This window comes from Lolium rigidum, chromosome 1 (genome assembly GCF_022539505.1).
Source record: "Lolium rigidum isolate FL_2022 chromosome 1, APGP_CSIRO_Lrig_0.1, whole genome shotgun sequence".
Taxonomy (NCBI): domain Eukaryota; kingdom Viridiplantae; phylum Streptophyta; class Magnoliopsida; order Poales; family Poaceae; genus Lolium; species Lolium rigidum.
The window spans coordinates 52,311,947-52,335,297 of record NC_061508.1 but is presented as its reverse complement, the minus strand read 5'-3'; the positions used below and the strand labels follow the sequence as shown (position 1 = coordinate 52,335,297).

General features: G+C 46.5%; 1 protein-coding gene across 1 annotated transcript; it reads right to left on the bottom strand.

The window, feature by feature from the left end:
• Nucleotides 1–1,259: 1,259 nt before the first annotated feature.
• Nucleotides 1,260–17,367, bottom strand: LOC124707885 (serine carboxypeptidase-like 18). The gene is made up of 13 exons (XM_047239584.1): nucleotides 17,207–17,367; nucleotides 16,982–17,127; nucleotides 16,621–16,820; nucleotides 16,432–16,534; nucleotides 16,207–16,242; nucleotides 16,015–16,118; nucleotides 3,563–3,646; nucleotides 2,765–2,917; nucleotides 2,224–2,295; nucleotides 2,000–2,121; nucleotides 1,675–1,788; nucleotides 1,555–1,600; nucleotides 1,260–1,343 (listed from the first exon to the last, which is right to left on the bottom strand). The coding sequence occupies exons 1-13, from the start codon at nucleotides 17,365–17,367 to the stop codon at nucleotides 1,260–1,262; spliced, it is 1,425 nt and encodes a 474-aa protein (XP_047095540.1).
• Between the last annotated feature and the right edge of the window lie 5,984 nt (nucleotides 17,368–23,351).

Below are 23,351 nucleotides of genomic sequence, written 5' to 3'. Positions count from 1 at the left end.
AGCCACTTTCCGGTGATGGCAACTGCATTGCCCAAAGGAAAGTGGAAGAGACATCGAGAGCATTACCCAAATGAGAGTACAAGGGCCGTCGAGGGCGTTTCCTCCAACTAAACACGCTGAATACTACTATAGCTCACCATGGGACGGCCATCGAAAGAGCTACACGCTCCCGAGCCTCCAGTATTGAAATAAACAAACGGTTACGATAAGCAACGCGGTAACACGCCCCGTCGGATACTGTTGTACTCGATCCAAGAGCTCTGCTCCAACCCTCGGTACTAAAATAAGCCAAACCCTATGGTTAGCCTCCGCCATTTGCGCGATAGCGCAACGGGTATTATTTGAAAGTTATTAAAACGCCGTGCATAGGTACACTTAAACACTGCGATGAAAGACAAATGTGCAAGTGATGAAATAAGAAATCGCAGCCACTTAACCATAATACCCGTGATAGCAAGTGGATTACGCAAAGAAAAGTGGAAGAGATATCGAGAGCATTACCCACATGGAAGTACAAGGGTCGTCGAGCAATGCGATAACACACACGTCGGATACTATTGTACTCGATGGAAGATCTTTGCTCCAACCTTCAGTACTAAAATAAGCGAAACCCTATGATTAGACTCCGTCATTGCGCGATAGCGCAACGGGTCATCTAGTGCAATTAATGGACAGAAGAAGATCGCATATACTGGTTCCCAATTCATCCACCTCGTGTAAAGTGTGCCTTGGCCTTGATCGATCTGGTAACCATGATGGGAAACCTCACAAGATCCATGGCCGTCGCAGATTAACCCAGTCTCGAGGCTCGATAAGAATTTGTATTATCGATCAGCAAGATACTTATTTGTTTCAATTTTTCCGTATTGTTTATGTTTTTGCATATGCTACTTGAAAACTTGGCAAGTATTTCCTCTTTCGCTTTTTAATGTTCATTGTCAAATTGATACAATATGAGATGGAAAATGGTGGCACTAATAAGAACATTGTAGCGTCACATTCCAATTCACTACTCAAGTACTCTGAAGATTACTAGAAATGTTATAAAAATGGACCCGTGTGGCAAAAGAAAAGGCAATCTTGCTTAGTATATATATTAGTATAAGATAAGATACAACATCAAACATTCAGACACATAAATGTGTACTTCCCTCATACTTTTGGGTACCTACTAATACAACATCCAGACACATTCAAGTATCACATTCATACACTCGGGTGCTACCCTCACTACATTGTATAACAATTGAACACATTATTCAAAGCGGCTTACCGGAAATCCAACGACTAAACATAGCTAGGCATCTTTCTGGTTGGTACTCTGGCGCAGTATGTCCACCACCCTATATTTAAATTGAGTGGTGTTAGTTTACTATAGCTTCTACTTGAAAATATATATTCTATCAGATATAGAACTCTTTTGTTCTCACTTGTTAATCGAGAAGTGTACAACTTATTGGTTTGTGAAAATCACGGCTTTTGTGTGTACACAGTTTTGCAAATATTAAAATTTTAGCTCTCTAATAAATGATGGTAGAGATAGATATGGGTTACCTTTATAGTAGTGAACATCAGGTTATTTGCGTATGTTTGGGTGAATCTGCATATACATTATATTTTGAATCGTGAGCAGAATTATTCAAAGCACGTGGTGTATTATAAACAAATTATTACCCGGCGGACTGTCCATCAAGATGCCAAGCCCTCCATTCATCCTTAATGGGAAATTTAAGTGATCGTATCCATGACTGTGTACCCAGAAATGGTATTAGAGCATCATGGTCTCCACTGTCCAAGGCAGATAGATGAAAGGTTGGATAACTTAAATATGCAACTTGATAGACTGATATGGACATGAGAGCATATCCTATCATATTGTTTAAATAATTTTTTCAGTAATGTTTTGCAAAATTGTGGTTCGCGGTAATATAAAACATTGCCAATCATAAAGTGCACAATTTTTTATGTCAGATAATCTTTGACCATAATAGTGTTTTACCTGTATACCAAGACATGATAACCTTTTGATGTCATATTACGATGGTACTTTATGCTACTCGTGATGTCTGCAGAATAAGGTAGATCATTTTCGTGGCACCTCACCCATTCGTCCTTGCTTGCCTGAGTTCAAGGTGTATAGGGATATATAAGAGCATGATTATACATTGGTTTTAAATAGCGCTATGAAAAAAAAACTTCTCAAGGATTATTCTGGTAATTTACCGTCTTGATGCCAAGGGCTTTCCTAGTGATGTTATTGTTTGTCCAATAATATAACAAGTACATAACATAGTCCTGTAGATAGAAAAAATATGTATAACGTGATTTAGAAACAACTCATGGTGATATTAGAACATGTTTGTACATAAGACTTCTAAAGATACTAGGCTTTCTCTATTTTTCCTACTCCATACTTTAATGCATGTAGGGTGTATTAGATTTCATTAAGACAAGGTTTCCACATGATATAAGATCAACATTAATAATAAGTTTTTTTAAAAAAACACATACTGGTATTAAAAGTAATTCTTGCTCAAAGTCTTGTATTAAATAACAAAACATAATATTTCAATGGAAACGGAGAAAGCATGTGGAAGAACAATACGATAGAAAAGGAAAAGATAGGGGAATGGTAGAAGTTCTCAATGAAAACAAAAACAGAAGACACTAATTGATGGACCATCGTTTTTAATGACAAACATCTCCTTGCTGTCGCACGATGACTTCAGTTTTTCATCAATGGAGTAAATTACGGAGAACTTACTTGGCAATCCATTGGAAGGAGAGGTGGTGAATGTTTCAGTACTCTAGTTTCCCCCTTTAGGATCTTTCTTTTAATGGCCTCATCAATTGGTCTAGAAGATAAATGATCGCAGTTTTTGTTCAAAATGTGTGCCGCGTCAATCTGATCATATAGCTGTGGGGAACATAAATTAGTTGTTTCGGTAGTAATATGGCATATTAAGAAGTAAGTCAAAATGATGTAGAATAACTGAATTATTCAAGCGACAGACTAGAGAACGACGTATTTGAAACAGGGAAACAATGTCGACACCTAGGCAGCACGGATACATCAGTTTTCTTGCGTATCAGTACTGAATACTGCCTGGATACAGCCCGATAGATATCACATATGTATCGCCCAATTTTTCAATTAAAAAAGGGAAAAAATAGTGATACGTGTTGGATACCTCAACAATACTTTCAGGATATCAAATAGGGGATGATAATATGTTCAAGCATTACAGATTCTACTCTTCGACAACTTGGAAATGAAGTTGCAGCGGCTGACGAATAATAGAATCAAATTTAACGTGAATTCCATCTTTTTTACCTTATTAAGAAAAATATTAGTTGTTTTTATTTGTGAACTTGTATTGCTCCTATGAAAATCATTACTTTTTGTATATATACCAACGTATCGCCGTATCTGCGTTTCTGAAAAATTTATGTATCATGGTATCCCTGTATCAAGTATCGGATACATATCCAAGTATACGTGCTTCCTAGGTCGACACTGGCTTTATACACAAATGATGATGGAAGTAGTTTTAATCCTTACACCGTTGAACTTGTCCAAATCTTGGGCGCAAAGTGCATTCTTGGGGTTTATAATATCTTCCCCTGGGCAGTGCTCCATTATCGACTTATGAAGAGCATCCATATCGTCGCATGCAAGCAGATGGACATTGAATTAAGGCAACTCATAAGGGCAATACAGTACTACACTACTAGGAAATGTACTACCGCCGGCGCCCCAGAAACCCTTACCGCCGGCGTTTTCATGTTCGCCGGCGACCTCCTCGCCGGTGGTAACCCCTTACCGCCAGCGTTTTCCAAATCGCCGGTGGTACGTGTCATTATCCCCGGCGCTTTTCTCACATCGCCGGCGGTACTGGCTTAGCACCGGCGTCTTACCAATTCGCCGGGGGTAATTGGCTGCACCGCTGGCGATTCCAATTTCGCCAGAGGTATAGTTTAGGAGCGCCGGTGGTATTGATCACAGGATTAAAAAAATAAAACTCGAAAAGTAATGTATATACACCAGAATACAGACCAGAATACACAAGTACATACACAAGAATACACACATCAAAGTATAACACGGATATTACTAGAAATACAGCCGAGATACACAGTTATATAGAAAGTCCCAAATGTTCACAACATGCATGCATTAATAAGACAAGTTTAGATAGTAGATAGTTGACCATAACATCACGACTCGAAGTAGCACATGTTACGGAAATACATATAAGTCCAAGTGTCGATGACCTAGCTAAACAACAATGACATAATAAACTAGAGAGACGGTGGCGGCAAGCATCATCACGATGAAAGGGGTCCTCCACATCTCCCTCCTCTGTCCCGCTCGAAAGTTGGCGTATCGAGTTTCCGCCTCCTCCAAAGTGGTGTACCCCTTGTAGCTGTTGCCGCTGAAACGGTGGACCTGCCTCCTACGATCTTCCCGAGTCCTCGTAGACTCCAGGAACCCTGCCGTGGTAGACGACATAGTACGTCATCTATGCAAACACACAACAAAGAAATGTAAGTTGTTAGTACATCCATAGAGAGAGATATAACATATAGGTGTGCAAAAGAACAAACATAAAAAATACTTATGTAATTTATGACTAACATTTGCAGGACACAAAAGTTTTTGACTCAAGTCTACTTCGGCGGGAAGGGACGGATGCCCTCGAGCGTGTTGAATGTTCTCTCGTCACATCCATCTTCTAATCGGCCTTCTATCTCGGAATTAGAAAGTGCGGAGGCATAGTTGAACAAGCCACCATTCATGATGACATCCCTCCGCAGTATTGTGCAAATGGTCCGCTGGATGGCACGGAAGTCGCCTCTCACGTTTTCATCGGTGGTGTCCGCCATGTTCACGAACTTCCCCTGCGAGCGAGATGGCAACAAGAGATCGTTACGAGACCTTACAACCGCCCTCATCTGTAGGATGGCAATGCCTCCATCCCATTGTCATCCACCGATTGCTTTAGGCAGGGGAACTTGGTTATGTGGTTGCACACATGGCAACCCTTAACTTTCTTCTCATGCCTGAGTTTGTTGACGCCAACCTCAGCTATGAAGCCGCTGAGGGCTTTATCAAGTGTAGACTTAAGGTCGGTGAAGTCTTTCTCCTTATCAAGCCCGGAGTCGAGATAAGTGACATCGGAATGATACGGGTAAAAGAGGAGGAGGGTGCAATACTTGAAAGCTGCGCAAAATGGAAATAAACCATCATACTCAGCTATTAAGGAAATTCATGAAAGAATGTAATATAGGGTACTTTAGTAACCAAATACTTACTCGCGGAAATATGGTATGACAAAGCAACTCTTATCCTTGTTTAACACCAAGAAATTCTTGATATAGTTGGCGAGAAACGCTTGTTCGGTCCGGGCGACGGTTGGAGTCATGTAGTAGGGGTCCATGATAGCGATGTGCGTTGTGTTCTCCATGGCGATATCGTGCGCCATGCTGAGCGATATGAGGCGGACCAAGCTTCGGTCTAGCTGTTGCATGTGCAAGAGCCTGAAGATGTCTTCGTACCGAATGAATATCAAGTCCGCAGGGTATGTGTTGACAAAGCCAAAGCCAGTGGGCACCTTGGCGATCAAAATCGGGTACGATGGATTTCTATCTTTAAGAAGTAGCTTCTCCTTTGTTAGAATAGCATCATGCACGCTCCTCATATCCGGCGTCAACTTGTTGACATAGTGTGCCGGCAGCATCGGCTCGCCTAAGTGATGCAACTTCCTCCACGGGGTCGGCAACTTGTCATTAACCACTATCTTGCTTGCCGCAACATCTCCCGACTTCTTCCGCTTCCTGCCCTTCTTCTTACCGCAACTCGGGAGCGGCGTTTTGTTTCATACCTTCCGTGGTCGCACCAAGGAGTGTCCTCGGGGTAAGCCCAACTCGGGGCGGAGCGGTGAAGGCGGTAGTGTCCTCCTCGCTCGGGCGTTTCTTGTGAAAGGAACAACTTCTTCTTTAGGATATGACCGGCGGGTGGCTTGTAAGGAGAAACCGCGTCGGCGTCGAGCTCGGCGATGAACGTATCAATGGGAGCTTGATCGATGTCCAACACCTTGTCGTGCTGACTCTCGTGCGGACTATCGGGCTGACTATCGGGCTCAAATTGATCATAAGCCGGTGGAGCACTGGCCCTGCCTTTGCCTGCCGTCAAAGCAGTCGTTGGAGCTGGGACCTTGGCTTGGCTCGGGGCATCCGTTGCATCCTGAGGAGTGACCATGCCATAGCTTGCCTCCGAACCCGAGGCGGTGTTCGGCCGAATTAGGGCTTTCGGCCATAGAAGGATGTGATTCTTGAGGTCCCCGAGAGTGAGCGGGGTTTCCGTTTCCGGGGTTGATAAGGAGGATGGAGGTCTTGGCATCCCGGTAACGACCGGTTCACGCGAACCCGGCTCAAGCTATCATCCATCCCGACGCGGTGGAAAATCCGCTCGTGTTGGCGGGATGACACCTGCCGCTCGCTACTGACCTTCAACTTGTTGTCCACATTCGGTAGCAAGGTGCAAGGAGTCGCGTTCGCCTGTGAAAACATGTGTATGTCGAGAGAGGGCGACGACAAAGTAACTAATTTGTAGAGCTTGAGATACTAAATTAATTACCGTGAGGGCGTCGAGCTCGGCTCGCGTTGAAGGACCGAGGCCAGGCGTGCGGGTGACCGAGGGGCTAGTGCTCGGGCCCCCCAGTCCGGCGAATCCTCTCTAGCGCCGACATTGCCGGCGGGTGGAGTCACCAAGTTGGGTGTGCATTGAGCGTGTCTAGTTGGAGGCCGGTTGTCCGAGTTGCTCGGCGCCTAGGCTGATAACCGGCATCGGTCCCTTACCGCCGGCGTCGAAGTAATTCTTCATCGACAGCACAAGATCGGGGATGATTTCATTGACCCCGTTGGCCAGCGCGTCATCGACCCCGGTAGCAACCTCGGCACCGACGCGTTGCTGAACCTCGGCACCGACTCGTTGCTGAACCTCGGCACCGACGCGTTGCTCCATGGTTGTTTCCAAGTCGGCCACCTTTTTCGGAAGAGCCTCGTGCTCCCGGTCCTTCTGCGCCTGCCGCGACTCCCTAGTGCTTGAGGGCACGTCCAAGCCATAGTCGGCAAGCTTGCGACCTCCTCCGGCGCCGGGGACACGGTGGGGCTTGTCCAAAGCGGCCGCGCCTTCACGGTGTTCGGACCCCCGATAAAAGGCGTGTCCCACGGGACTTTGCCGGTCGACGTCCGGGACGAGGAGCCAGCTGATTCGGCGGCTGCTTGTTCCGCCAACCGCCGAAGTAACATGAACAATTTTAGAATGTAATGGACTTGGTGAGCAGTATCAAATTAATAAGCTGGTAAATTGCTTACCACTGCTTTCTCTAGTGCCACCACCTTCGCGTCGGCGACCAACTCAACTCCCACCACCACATCAGGTTTCGTGACATATTTTCCAGCCAATTCTCTATGGTATCGGGACCTGAGATATGCCCTGAAGAGTGGGTCTTTGTACTTGGCAAAAGGGGGCTCGAGGCCAGCATTTATGTAGGCCTGGTCCTCCTTGTCCCATACCGGCTGCTTGCCTTCGAAGCCACGGCAACCGAGATTGTGGTGACCGATGTTCTTATCCGCCAGCTCCTTCCCCCGAGTCGATTGACTTTTGGTGTACTCGAGCTCCTCGTTTTCCAAGAATTTATTATACTGCTCCAGGCGTCATCCGCGGGAAGTGGCGCTGGATCTCTTCCCAAGTCTCATTGTTACCAAGCATCCCCCTCGGCATGGTTTTATAACCGCTGAGGTTCTTGGAGAACTTAGAGAGGGCTCGTCTGTTCACGATGTTATCCTTGGTATCCTCGTTCTTGTATTCCACAGGGAACTCATACCGTGCGTGCAGCCGCGCAAGGAGTTGGGCCTGCAGATGTTGCTTCTTCTTGGTTCGGAGTTTCGTCTCGTTGACGTCGACGACGTCCCGAAGGATTGCTCCCAGTTGGAGGCCGTACCCCTTCGCCACGTGCTTGGGCTCAGTAGGAATCCCGGTCTTGGCGTCCACCGCGGTGATTATGTCACGAGTGGTGCCGACCCTGTTTGGGCGCCGCTGCTTCCGTTTCCTCTTGGCCTCGGTAGTAGTATCCGAGCTACCCCCGGCAACGCCACTATCGGTGGTCTCGTCGGCAGCCCCCCTCTCATCCTCACCATCGTTGTCCATCTCATCATCCCCCTCCTCCGAGGACTCGTCATCGCTGCCTGGAAGGTCCTCCAGCTGATCCGTGGCCATGAGCCTGTAGTGCTCATCCAACTTCCGCTGAGAAGACCCGTCAACGTCTTTGTGGGGGTCTGCGAGAAGACGACATCGCTAGCTAGAGAACAATAGCATCAAAAGTATAGTAAGTACTATCGTAAGTGTTTGAGCCAGAGAACAATCTCTACTGCCTTGAAAAGCCGCAACTTCAATTGGAGTTATACCAAACTGTAAGAGTAGAGGAAAGTATTGACTCGACAGTTACTCATCATTAATATAAATATCAAGTGTAGTTTTAAAGAATCTCTATGTCAATTGGATTCAAAATTTAAGACATTTCAACCAGATAACTAAATGGAATTCACATAGAGTCAAATAAATATTATGTTAATTTCTGTAGCAAATAACAAAAAACTTAGAACTTATGTTTATTCAATTGCATGTTTTTCTAAAGTAAAACATATGTCCGTTTGCCAGCCAACTTCAGTAGATCAGGTTTTTAACTACCGGTGCCTATGGTAACAAATCTGCATGCAAGCATAGAGCAGATGCGTAAATGATCTCTCGAAGAAATAAGCATAGAGCAGAGCATACACAAGACAAGCCACTATTTAAGACAATGTACGAGTGATGACAAGCAATGTTTGGTACAGTGATGACAAGCCACTATTTTGCATGCACTCACACATTTATTTAAGACAATGTATTTACCTATTTTTAATTTGACAAAACCAAAGAACCTAGCTATACTAAATTCATTAGTGCACTGCCAATCTAGAAGCAAGACAATTCCATGCGAAAATTCGGCATGACCTTTGCTAAAAATGGTCATGCCGGAGTGCCCGAAATTCGCCGGAACGGAAGTTAATCGACATTCCGGCGAAACATGGACACTCAATGTGTACCTGCAGAGAGATTTCACAGCATAGAGATGCATAGGATACACTCAGCTCATTTCACAGCATTTATATGCCATTTCACAGCATATGCAAACGGGTCCACACAACATTTGCAAACAGCTCATGCCATTTCACAGCATATCCAAATAGCATATGCACCCAGCTTATTTCACAGCTATGCCATTTCATATTCATCCTCATTCTAATTACCTTGAGCTTCTGGAGGAGTGAGCGGTGAAGACGAGGTCGGAGAGGCGGGTAGCTTGTTCCTGCGGCGGTTCCTGCAATTCAGAAAATTCAACACTTAGTCTCCACATATTCTTATTACCTGGTTGTAGTCATGATTAGTTTGTGCCAAAAGCTAAAGCGTAATTTAAGCAATGCCCAGATCTCAACATCAAAAACTTTGGAGTAGATATATTGTTAGCATCCTGTAATTATTCAAGTGTTTCACATGGCTGGTAATGAATTTTGTTAGCATCCTGTAATTATTTTTCATCATTTATATCTTAACTATTCTTCACCATATTAGCTCGCAGGGAATGAGTATTAAACTAAAAATTCATCTTGTTTCACTGTTGAAAGAGAGGCTCAGGTCTACCACCATCAAAAGGCAATGACAGAGTTTGGACCATCCAAACACAAAATACATTCGGGGGAGGAGCCAGGGAATGTACCTTGCAGGCTTCTGGAGGAGGAGCCGGGGAACAGAGCCAGGGACTGCGTGGGGTACTTAGTGACTCCCTGTCAGCTTCCAAAGCAGAAAGCACTCGCATTTTTTAACACAAAAAATTAGAAAATAAATTCACAGCCAAGACAGATAAATGCACAAGTAATATGAGCAGGTTTCAGCTTAACACTGAGAACAGCTAGCAACAAGAACGAAACAACATGAACTTATACAGATATTGCAAATGCTCCTTTCTAACACATCCATCGACAGAACAAGCGCGCACAAGGTACTGGATCATCTAGCAGCATTACATCCATCGACAGAACAAGCACAAGGTTGGATTATTTCATGGACCTTCTTCGATGGCATAAATTAGTTCATGTCTTCCATTCATATGTTTGGCATAGGGGCAGAAAATGTATATTATTTGACCCTAACAACTTCACATATATGAAACGGAGGAAGTATTCAGAGCACTACACATATGAGCACAAACGGAGGAAGTATTCAGAGCACTACACCGCATGAACTAGTACAAAGAGAAAAGGGGATTAACTCACCTTGCGGTAGTAGCCGAGGTTGCACACCAGTGGCCGAGGGAGCGGTCGGTTGAGAGAGGACGCCGGCGAGACGGGCGGCGTAGCAGAGGGAGGAGGAGACAACGACAACGACGGTGGCTTCCCCTGCTGGATGCCTCGCTGCGGATCGAGGAATGGGGAAAGGTGAGGAACGAAGGTGGATCGAGGAACGAGACAAGGGAGAGAGGAAGGTAGGGGAGAGGGCGCACCTGCGGTGGAGGGCGACGGCAGCGATGCCGGCTCGACGACGGTAGCGATGGTGGATCGATGACGGCAGCGATGGCCGGCGGCTCGACGACGGCGGGGAGGGGCGGCTCGACGACGACGGCGATGGCGGCTCGACGATGGCGGCACGGGAGGGACGGCAGCGACGGCGGCTCGACGATGGCGCAGGGGAGGGCGGATCGACGATGGCGCCGAGGGAGGGGCGGATCGACGACGGCAGCGACGGCGGATCGACGGTGCGGGGTGGGGGATTTGGTCGAACGATTTGGCCGTGGGGGGACGCGTCACACGACTAAGTCGTGGAAAGCCTACCCCCGGCGTTTTGGCGTAAACGCCGGCGGTAAGTTTACAGCCACTAACAGGTGGGCCCAATTGTTGTTTCCACCGGCGGAAAGGGCCTAATTCGCCGGGGGTAAGTTTTTTTTCCTTCCCAGTTGCTGAGACACCTTTAGTTCTAAAAACATGTTGATTAATCAAAACTGATTACTTAGCACAGTGGTGCCACTCTCGTTCTTGTGCACAGCCTTGCACCCAGGGTTCGAATCCCTCTAGGTGCAAAAAGTCCAACCTTTTTTTCCCTTCCCTTTTCTTGCTAAGACCTCTTAAATTTATTTGGATAAATTGTAAAGTCCTTAAATTTGGCAACATCCGATAAAATAAACCAATGAAGGATAAATTGCAAGACATAAATTTATGATTTTAATTCTTGAATGACTTCAAAGTCCTTTCGGCGATATCCGATAAAAAACCAAGACATAAATTATTAGAAATACACAAATGACTTCAAAGTCCCTTCCGCTTGGTCCTTGTGACCCCACCGGTATCATCGCGACTCCTTGTGTACGGAGGAACACTTGACCTAGGTAGCGTCGTCCTTCTTCTTCTTAGTGTGTAGGTTCTATCGTCTTCATCGGGTTCTTCCATCATTGGGTCTCCGACGAGGCCGTCGAAGTCTTGCTCGTCGGCCACTCCATCCATTCCGACGAGGGCCCTTTTTCCTCTCCTTACGACAACACGGCTGGGCCTTGACGGGTCGGTTATGAAGAAGCATTGCTCGACGTGCTTAGCCAATACCCAAGGCTCATTTTGCGCGGTGGGGTTCTTGGTCTTGGATTTGGGGGCAGTCGCATGGTGGTGACATACGCATCTTCTTTTGTGACGTCCGTAGCCCATCCGACACGAAACATCGGTAGCTTCTCCCCGACGTAGTCGAGCTCCCGATTTCCTCGATCCTTCCGTAGTACCTTTTCTTCTCTTCACCCGTGTACGATTCCATCGTCACACCCGAGTTCCGGTAGTCGCTTTTTTGTCTCTCTCCTCTGTGGAGAATGTGTAACCGTTGATGTCGTACTTCTGATAAGTCATGAGGTTGGGGGCGGGCCCATAAGACAAGGCCAATATCATTTTGTCTACGTCGCTTGCCATTGGTGGGGGATTGGCATCAATCTGGTCTTTGAACCAGCTCGCGAAAGAGGAGTTGTGCGCTCTAAATACCTCTTCTTCCGTCATCGGCTTGTCAGCCTCTGCTCTTGATCATGTTTATGTGCTGATCCACCCAAGGCTCTACCTTGTTCATGTGTCTGTAGTGCTACTAAGTGGGCCCCGTTAAAGTCTCGTTCTCCTATCATCTTGATCGGCGTCGAGTTCCCTCCTGCCCGCCGTTGTGGCCTACTCCCTCGAATCTGCCGAGGTGCTTGTTGGCGGGCAATCCAACCGGACGTGGGTCGTCCTCGTTTAAATAATTCTTGCGAAAGAGATGCACTCCTCGGTGAGAAAGCCCCGGACGATGCTTCCATCCGGATGTGCCCTGTTACGAACATATCCTTTGATGAAGCCGTTCATTCTTTCTAACGCCATCATGTTGTGAAGGAACGCGGGCCCAAGATCCTCGATATCGTCCACTATATGCACCAGCGAGATGGACCATGATGTCAAAGAATGCGGGCGGGAAGTACATCTCCATCTCGCATAGGATGGTGACGATCTCTTCCTGCAGCCTCCCGAGTTTCTTGACGGTTATCGACTTTCGAGTGATGACGTCGAAGACGTTACACAGGTCGGTCAGCGTCGCACGAACGTGCGGTTCCATTATCCCTCGGATAGCAACCGGAAGTATCTGCGTCATCATGACATGACAGTCATGAGACTTCATCCCGCTGAAGATTTTTTTCGTCGGGTCCAGCCATCTGCGTATCAGCCCCGCGTAGCCTAGGGAAATTTGACTTCTAGTAGGCACTTGAAGAATTGTTCGAGCTCATCGGGATTTAGAGTGAAGCAGGAGGGGCGAGGAGTTTCGCGCTGCTTGGCCACCCTTTTGCGTTTGCGACCATCCGTCTCCTCCTCCTCGGTTTCCTGGTCAACCTGGGCGAAATGAAGCTCTTTTCTGATATCAAGGGCCATCAGGTCGTGTCTTGCTTTCGACCCGTCTTTGGTCCTCTCCGGCATGTTGAGCACAGTGCCAAGCAAGCTCTCGCACACGTTCTTCGTGATATGCATGACATCAAGGCTATGAGGCGTACCGAGGATCTTCCAGTACGGCAAGTCCCAAAACACGGACCTCCTTTTCCATACCCCCAAGAGCGTCCCGGGTTCCTTTTTCTTTTTCTTTCTCTTGTCTCCTTTCTTCCGCTTCTGGATCTTTATCTTACCCGCCGAGGGCGGTCTTTCCAGTTTTTCAACGAGTATCTATCTCTTCGCCGCTTCGCCTAGGTGGAGGTCCCTCGACCTCATCCTTCCCATTGAACAGGTCTCCACGCTTCCTCCACGGGTCATTCTTGGGAAGCCACATTCGATGCCTCATGTAGACGGTTTTTGAAGACCCGGGATCCTTACCCAGGCTGTAAAAATGGCGTCTTTTCCATGCACCTCACACATGCCTTGTGTCCGTGGCACACCTGGCACGCGATATATCCGTATCCAAGATAGTCCCGCACCGTCGTCAACAGTGCGGCTTTCATACGGAAAGTTTCTTGTCCGTAGGCGTCCCAAGTTTCTGTCCCTTCCTCCCACGAGTGACTAGCTCCTCCTTCAATAGCTCCGGATACAGGTTGATATCGCTCCCTCGGCTGCGTCGGCCCTTGGATTAGCATACTCATGTGTATGTACTTCTTCTTCGGGCATAGCCATGGAGGGAGGTTGTACATCCATACAAACACGGGCCGGGTGCTGTGCTTGCTGCTTTGGTTCCCAAACGGATTGAGTCCGTCGGTGCTCGCACCCAACCTGATGTTCCTTGGTTCTTTCCCGAATTCTTCGTAATACTCATCGTCTAATGTTTTCCACCGGCTTGCATCCGAAGGGTGTGTTAGCACCGGGTTTTCAACCCGTTCTACATCACGCATCACCGCCTCCTTTCTTTCCGCGTGCCGGCGCATGAGCTTTGCTTCCTTGGGGTCCACGAAGTACCGCTGCGGACGGGGCGTGAGCGGGAAGTACCACACAACTTTTCGAGGATATTTTTTTGTCCCTCTCTTGTATCGAGATTCGCCACACTCGTGGGCATGTATCGAGATTGGCATGCTCGTTCCGATATATTACGCAGATCACCGATGCATGCGTGGTATTTCTGGTGCGGTAAATCGAGAGGGCACACGATTTTCTTGGCCTCCCGTAGGCTACCGGCACACGTGTTATCTTTAGGAAAGTGGATCTTCAAGTATCCGAAGAGTTCGTCCACGCTTGTGTCCGTCCATTTGTGCTTTGCCTTCATCTCCATAATATCGAGAGCGTATCTCAGACGGCTCTCCTCCGTCCCACGAGCTGCATCGTACAACGGAGTTCTCGAGTCTACCTCGAGTTGATCTAGCTTAGCCTTCCGTCTACCAGCGATTTTGGGATCGGTCGATGTGTTGCTGAGAAGAAGTTCTTGAACATGACGGTCCTGCACGGCCGCGGTTAGCGGGGTATTTCTACTCATGTCCTCGTCGGCCGCATGCTCTTCCCGGCCTTCTTGATCACCATCAACGTGTGCGCCATCCTCTTCAACCTCGTCTCCATTGTCGTGTGGGGCATCCTCTCCATCACCTTCGTTATCATCATCTCCACCATCATCATCTCCATCACCATCGATATCATCATCTCCATCATCACTCATCCACCGAGTATGCCCCTCCATGAAACTATACCCGAGCAGGTGTTGATTCACTATGCCTGAGAAGGGGTCAAACAACGATCCTAGCTTGCATCTTCGACAAGGACACATTATATCCTTTCGCTTTTTTCGATACATGTCGCCCGTCGCGCGTTCCACGTATCTATCCACGACGCTTTCCCTCATCGCGATGACCATCGCCGCCTACAAGACAAGATAATTGATTACACCGCCGTCTCGGTTTTCACGGAAAAAATTCGGCATGACCTTTGCTAAATATTGTCATGCTGGAGTTCCAAAATTCGCCGGAACGGAAGTTAATCAACATTCCGGCAAAACATTGGCAACTCAATGTTCCTGCACGCGTAAACAAATGCAAAACAATGCATTTACATATATGGAACCGCGCCTTTTGCCACCACTAGTACTAGTGATATAACCGCGAATTTTCGCCAACACATGAACATTCCACTCATTTAGTTATGTACCTATTAGTTGACGCGACGTCCAAAAGCACCGGAGAGACGCCACACGTCGACTTTAATGCTTGAGAGATCTAGAGATCTAAGAAATGGAGAGATCTAGCTAGATCTAGTGCAAAAGGTGGTGGGAGGAGATAGATCTAGATCTAGATTATGCAAATCATGCAAGAGGGGCTACGTAGTACATGATTTGCTCAAATACATCATATTTTAGTGGTTGAAATAGCTAAAATGGGTGGGGGAATGAGCTAACTAGTGCTTGGGTTGATTTGCCATCACATATGAGTGTGTGTGGGTGGTGGTAGGTGGCTGGTCGTCTTAAGGCATGGCCCAGGTTACCGCCGGCGCCTACGAACGAAGTTGCCAGCGGTAGGGAGCATTACCCCCGGCGCTTTTGGAGCTAAACCGCCGGCGGTAAGGGCAAGATGGGTGGCCGCTGGGTGGCCCACCCTGCGACTCATTACCCCCGGCATCGTCTATTCGGGTTCGCCGGCGGTAGAGCCTTCTACCCCCGGCGCTTTGGGCCCAAACCGCCGGCGGTAAGTCCAGGCCCAACGGGGACCCGCAGCCCATCATATCGCCGGCACCTTCGTGCCCTACTCGCCGGCGGTAACCCACGCACCCCCGGCGACCTCCATTCAAACTCGCCGGCGGTAGAGTTAGGCACCCCTGTAAGGCATTACCGCCGGCATCTTCTATCCATACTCGCCGGCGGTAAGGTGTGCTGCTATAAGGCTTTTCCTAGTAGTGCTAGCAGCTAATTGCAGGTCAGTGGGCAACTGAGCAAGAGCACGGCGCAACTTGTGTGTAAGTAATCACCTCGTGTAGCTGATCTGAAATTACTCCGACTCCATGCAAATATGGCACTCTCGAGTTATAATCAATGACTTCACCTGTACTTGGATTACCCACCAGATAGCCCTAACCATATTTTCATTGTAGCAGGTCAGATTGAGGTTTTCGCAGTTAGTTAAGTTGTTTGTAGCATATCTGCGTGTGAATTGAGTATCTTCATATTTATCGTCGGTGTCATTCCAGCTTCAATGCCTGAAAATAGTAGGGTATTTTAAAGTTTGAATATATGTTCACAGCACCTTAAATGTGTCAATAAATGTACTCTCTGCATTCCATAATTCTAGTTGCAAGTTTGGATGTATATAAACATATTTTGTTAATGGATACATCCAAATCAGCAACAAAAATTAGGAACAGATGAAGTAGCAAATAGCAATCCACCTTCTGAGATCATCTGCGCGACAAGTGGAGCCAACATTCCCGCGCGCGAGTCTCCTCCAACATATAAAGGATTTGCGATGTAACCTGGATGCTCCGTGAACCACTGCTCGCAAAGATGAACACAAAAACAGTATAGATGAGAACTGAACTGTGTCCTCTGGTACTTACCAAAGAAAAAGTTCGATGTACCTTGGTGAGAAACGTTGTGAGCTGCAACGACGAAGAGAAATCTCCGACATCGTAGCCCTTGGGGTTCTGGGAGAAGGAAAAGCCAGCGCCAACCGGCGAATCAACAAACACAATACTTGCAGCCTTTGTCCAGGAGTAGGGATGGTACCGTAGTCGTGGTAGAGTCCCGTCGTAGGGTTCAGTGATGAATTTCAACGGTCCTGCAGACGGAATTGCATTAGGTTCCCGACCAAACGAAGCGAAGTAGATGTACATGTGACAGTGATTGCGTCTGCAAGCAAAGGTGTTGTGATTGGCGCCGTAACATCGACAGTGATTGGCTAACAAATATTATGGCGTTTAGATTTCACCAACTGCTGACCTATCTCAAACATGAGCGCACTGAGCGCGGAGCAGCGGTCGCCGCCGGTGAGCCAGAGGAGCACCGGGTCGCGCCCTGGGTCACCCTCCGACTCGATGAAGTAGTAGAAAAGCTCTGCGCCGTTCTCCTCGTCCACGGTCACGTACCTGCCAACATGGATGAGCCAATGAAATTAGTCCAATACCGTATTTATCATGGTTAGACCATCCATACATATATACATACCCAGTCTCGAGGCGGAAGGGGAGCACGCCGTCGAAGCCAGGCAGGCTTTGGACCAGCGTCGCCTCGGTGGGACGGCGAGGAGAGAAAAAACACAGGAGGAAAAAGACTAGCCCTAGGGGGCAAGACACTTGCATCTGCACCTCCATGCTTGCTTTCCCCATGCTTCCAGGGAGACACAATGGAGCATTTATATCTTTCCAGCAGCTGGACTAGTACAAGGATGGCAATACCGGATTAGAAAATAAATAATACTAAATATATATCAAATAGACTTTATGCACAATTTTATATTAAAATTTTCCAAATCAAAGACTATGAACTACTATATAATTTTATGCTTTATAGTTCTAGAATCACACACGTTTTCTGAAACTTTATCTTAAATTTGATATACTAGATAGTATCGAGATACATCTATTTTTTAACAAATCTAAGACTGCTTTCATGTAACGGAGGGAGTACTATGCATTGCAACTAGTGTAAGACGCTTGATGTCCATATGAACATATCGTCCATTCATGTCTGATGAAATATAAATAAACTATTACCTAAGGCTCTCACCGACGCACTCTGAGCACCACACGCCTTCTCCCGGTTATGAAAAAATATTAGTCAACTGCACGAAAGGACCACACAATAAACCTAACATATATAGAGAGCTATGTGAATAACCTATAAAAAGTAGATTTTTTATAAAGAAAATATTTTAATACCAAGATGATAATAAATGCACCGGTCGCTACAACAACTCAACATCTGGATCAAGTCTACACATCAAGGATGCATACAGCCGAAAAAATAAAAGAAGAAAAAAAACTTAAGACAAAACTCCTCGAAGTAATTGGAAACTCGCAACAGCAAGAGTACCACCAGTGGACAAACACCCCTGTCGTCTGGTACTAGCATGGTCAAATTTTAGATTTTCAGCCTAGAGGAGGTCCAAACTCCAAGTAATACCTTTAGCAGGAAAACAATTAGACTAGTCACAATGGAAAACATCATACACTAGTATCATGTACATGATACTAGTTTATGATACTACACCCATAATGCATAGTATCATAGGATAGTATCATAGTATCATCACATTTAATGTTTTGTAGAATTTCAATGCAAATTTGTGTACATGATGTGTTTGCCACTAAGTTTTCTAGTTTTACGTGCTATGATACGGTATCATATTATGATACCACTCTCATCTCTCATCTCATTAATTGGTGCGCCACATTAGATTTTTGCCAACATGACATGCATGATACTATTTATGATACTCCCATTGAGGCTAGTCTTAAGCAATAATTACCATATAGAACGACAGAAGGTCATGGATCCTAAGCGTTTTCATTCTGAAAACAGAGCAAGCGAACGAGCCCATTGCACTATCTACCACAGACGTCGGCCCATGCCCCAAGATCGAAGAACGCACACTCAGCTTCCATGGCGGATTGCAGTGTGAGCGTGCTGGCCGAAGTAGAAGCTGTTCGCTTTGACGGCGTCCGCGCACATGTGCTCAGCCTAGGCTCCGGGTGCATGTGCTGGTTTGGCCATGTACAAGACGTGGACTACTTGCCTTGGCTTGGCCATGTGCTCAGCCTAGGCTACAGGAGTAGCGACGTGTATCCAGCCCATGCACACATGCGTTGGCTTGGCCATGTACAAGACGTGGACTGCTTCTTGCCTTGACGTTGCTGATCCACGGTAAGGACGTGCACATCGGCAGGCTGGCTACCTACCAGATTAGGAGGCCAGCTGCACCGAGATCACTTGGCCGACAACGGGGCACCTTACCAAATCGAGAGGTCAGCAGCGCCGACACCGCCGATGCCGACGACGATGGCCGCTAGATCGTGAGGCAACTCTGGAGCCGGTGTCCGACGGCAGAAGTCAAGGAGGACTTCCCGAAATAATCCAGATCAAACATGGCGGCGGCGGTAGAGAACGCTGGGATCAGAGGCGAAAGAGGTTAATTATACGGGAATTGCTAGTTCTCAGAGCTTAGTTCTCAGTCGAATCAATAACCGTCCGATTTTAGCGTTCAGATTCGTGCAGTTCTTTGTTGTTTATATCGCTGCTTCATGGACATGGATGCTCGGCCTGTACGTGCAGATGGACGTGAGAGTTCTGCTGGGCCTTTTTCTTCCGCTCTTTCTTTACCACCCCGTCCGTGCACAATTTGCATGTATACTTCCATGGGCCTTTTTTCATATCTTTTCTAGTCTATACATCTGATCTGATCATGTGGATGGGTTTCTTCCTTGCGTTCTGTTTGCAAAGCTTTTGCCCGTTGTAGAGAAAATGGAAACTTTCTGCCTTTTATCTTTGTACTAGTACAAATGCCCGTGCGTTGCTACGGGATCAAAACAAATATATGTATAAAAAATATAACCTAAGAGTATTATATTCATGTGTATAGTTGAATCTACGTCTATTTCTCAACAATGGAACAATGAACATTATATTCGAACCATGCATCAACATTGGTATATTTTGATATTAGTATATTCCCTTTATCGACAAAATGCATCAACATATTGTTTACATATGTGAAGTCCCTATCAGGGTTTGAAGCTATGGATGGCAACATCAGTAGGCTTAACCTCATGTCACTTTTAATCTCAAATGTGTATACTATATCATAAGTTTACATAATAAATTCATGTTTTCCCCTGAACACAATGTCCAAAATATTAGGGTGGAAGCCTCACTAAATCCAATGGCCCCAAACTAACAGCTAATGCATTATCTCCACTACTTTCTTAGGTTAGTCATTAGTCATCTAGTACTTAAAATATTTCAACATATAAAGATCCACCGGAAAAAAAACTGCAGTGATCCAAGAGGATAACTGAACTCACGCCCCTCATTTCTGCTCTTTACAATTAAGGGTAAGAAAAAAATGAATCGAGTAATGCCAGAGACTTTGAATCGATATATGAATAAAGGCACGGAGAGTCTAAAATCTAATAAAAAGAGTAAAGCCAGAGAAGAAAAATGGTGCTCGCTTGTTCTTGGGCGGTCGCGGCGACGTCTATCTGCTCGCTTGTTCTTGGGAGACGGTGTGTCCGCTGCGGTGGCATTGGATTCTCCGCAGCTGGCTCGCCGTCCATTTCTCGAGCGTGAAGGCCGATCTACATTAGTACGGGCGCCGTGTGGGGCTACGGTAATCATCTTCCACGACCGGCCACTATCTGCCCCGCTCGCCCTCACCTCCTGCTCGCTCATCGGCCACCACCTTCTCGCCTGCGGGCCACACCACCTGCCCCGCGCCACCCACCCTCTTGCCAGGGAGCTACCTACATCCTACCCCGCGTGCCGCCCAGCAGTCCGCCGCCGCAGCCGCAAATCTTCCACCGCGCGGCTCCGACCCCGACCACCGGTCTCTCTACAGTCTCCATCTGGTCGGAGGAATTCCGACACGCGCATATCACCGCCCCACTCCTCACCAACATCCACTCGCAAGGAGTCTCAGGGTGGACGATGGGCGAGAGCCGGGCGATGGCGCCGCCCCAACCCTCCCCAACCTCCACTCGCGGCGTGTGTCTTCTCCCAGCCTCCCGTACAGCCGCTCGACCCTCTGCGGAGCTCGTTGGCGCCGATGCGCAGCTCTCCCCAACTTGTGCGCCGCCCCATCTGTCACGCCTCACGCGGCGAGGGAGCACTGCTGCCCAGGTGTTCCCCGTCGGGAAGAGCAGGCTCGAGGCCGTCCAGTGCACCAGCGCCCTGCAAGTCCACTTCGCGCCACTTGGTAGTTCAGCTCGTGCCTCCCACGGCAGCTCACCATCTGCTCAAATGAACCGTTGCTTCGGCTGATATGAATTGCACGGCGTCTTTAAAAGTCAGTCCGTCATTCGAACTGTGTGGCGCGCTGCGGCAGCAGCGGGATGCTGCAGCGAGAATAGAGGAGCGGGGAAGCACATCTGCTTGAGGATGAGCAAGGGCGATCATACATCCAGCTGCCAGCTCTCGCTATCGGTATGTTACTGCTCTCTGTAGTATCTCAATAGCAGCGATTCTATTTGTCACACCAATTGCTTACATTTGAACAAAAAATGTGGCACCAAGTGGAAAGTTCACAAGATGAAACCACTTTTAACACTTGGAAACTTTTTGTAGTCAATTCGGTCAGAAGGAGATTGTAGCTGTCAAGGACAGTTTCATTCAGTTTGGTTGTAGTGTAGGCGTGGCACCACATATACTTTCCATAGCAGCGGAAAGTGGTGTAAAAGCATGAAGCAGTAAAGATAACTTCTTATACATCTGTATATCCTAGATACGTAGCATAATACACAGCACAGAGTAGGCATTTGGAAAAGATAGCTATTAGATGATTCCTTCAAAAATACACTAAAAACTGAGCTGAATGCATTTTAGGTAGTAAAACACACCCTAGAGATGACACAGCATGGATCAGATATTACGATAGGAGGAGGATAACAGGGCAGTCCATGAACAGGCAGGTAAATCTGTAGGCAGTAGAAAACCTGAGCATGAGAGTATCCGTTAGAATTGAGCTTAGAAGGGTATATGGACGACATAGATTAAAATCAAAACGAAAAAGAGCACAATAATATAGCTACAGAGAGGCATATGGATAACCTGACACGTCCGACATCAACAACAGGAGAGCGATAGCAGGTGTACCAAATAGATAGGCATTCGTTCTAAAATCTAAACCCACAGCACATAGCATAACAGAGATATGCATGTCTAATCAAAATTATATGCTTTTCTGGCTTGCTCTTTTTCTGAACATTTGCAATTTTGCTAGTAGAGATTGTTAACTAATGTAGGAAAAAAAGAAGAGAATCAGTACCATCAGGGGGGCTCGACGGGCCGTGTTGCCACCAAGTATACGGCCCCTAAGGAAGGTAAGTGGAAAAGCTGAACTTCACTCCGAAAGCTGAGATTTGTTGCACCTTATATTCTTATAAGCAAAGACCATAAGCTTATCTTTGGTAACCTGACGAATAAATAAAAATAAGAAAAGCAAAGGAAGAGCTGATTTCACAGAGACCGTAGTCATTGCAGAGTAAGGTGATTGAAACAATCAGAAGCAGTATAAAGACAGAAGAAAATAGAGGGCTGACTATAGTATAGCATGGAAATGGTTACTAACAGAAAATATAGATAACACAGCCGTTGCATGTTTGCTGACAATTAAATTCAGTAGTTGACACTCCTATTGGGCCAAACATAGTTTCAGTTTGCATGGTTCATGTCTCAGATTCCATGTTTACATATATGGAAATGCACTAACGAGAATCAGTAGTAAATTTAGAAGAAAATCTAAAGAGAAAAATTCAGCTAACAATGACGTGTCCAAAAATTAAATGAATCAGAAAAGAAAACAGTACCATATTAAATGAGAGACCTATGAGAATAAGATGCAATAATTGGTTGATCAGAGAAGATGGAAAACTGCCTCAACTGAGAAGCACAATGGTCCCTGTCCACGCTTTGAAGGTGAAAATGTGTATTAGGCTATCAGCCGGTAAAAACAGATACAAATTGGCATATTAGGATATGCATCTAAGTTTATCCATTTCTTATTGTCACTTTCTAAGATTGTTTCCTGTGGGCCGCAGGTGACACCACACTGGCCTGGTCGTGTCATTGTAATCACTCTTCCTGCTGAACTGAGCTAGTTGTGATGATCTCCACCTCTCCTGATCGTTTGCCTTGGTGCGTGCTTTGCACTCAGGAGTTTCTGCATGCACAATCCCGGTGAGGAGATATGAGCTTATTTTCATAAATTACCTTTTTGAGACAGAACTAAACATGAAAACTTGGTGATGAATCACAACACCGGCCTGAAGGATTAGAGAATATCAAATTTTACCACTGTAAGGTCCATTTGTAGGGAAACAACTAATGTGAGCTCATGTAGTACCCCTGCAAGCTTCTGCAGACATCATGAATTAAGTGATAGTTTGAATAAATAATATGGATCAATCAAGAATTCAGGTCACAAATGATTAATCAGGAGGGAGTTACCTTCCTGCCACTCCAGTTGCACAAAAACTAATGTAAAGTTTCAAATTCCTTCATGAATTAAACTTTGGCAGTGGGAAAGGCTACACCTGGTTCTCCTCACAAGACTAAGATGCACAATAAACAAATCAAATCTGCAAAACAAGGTGCAGTC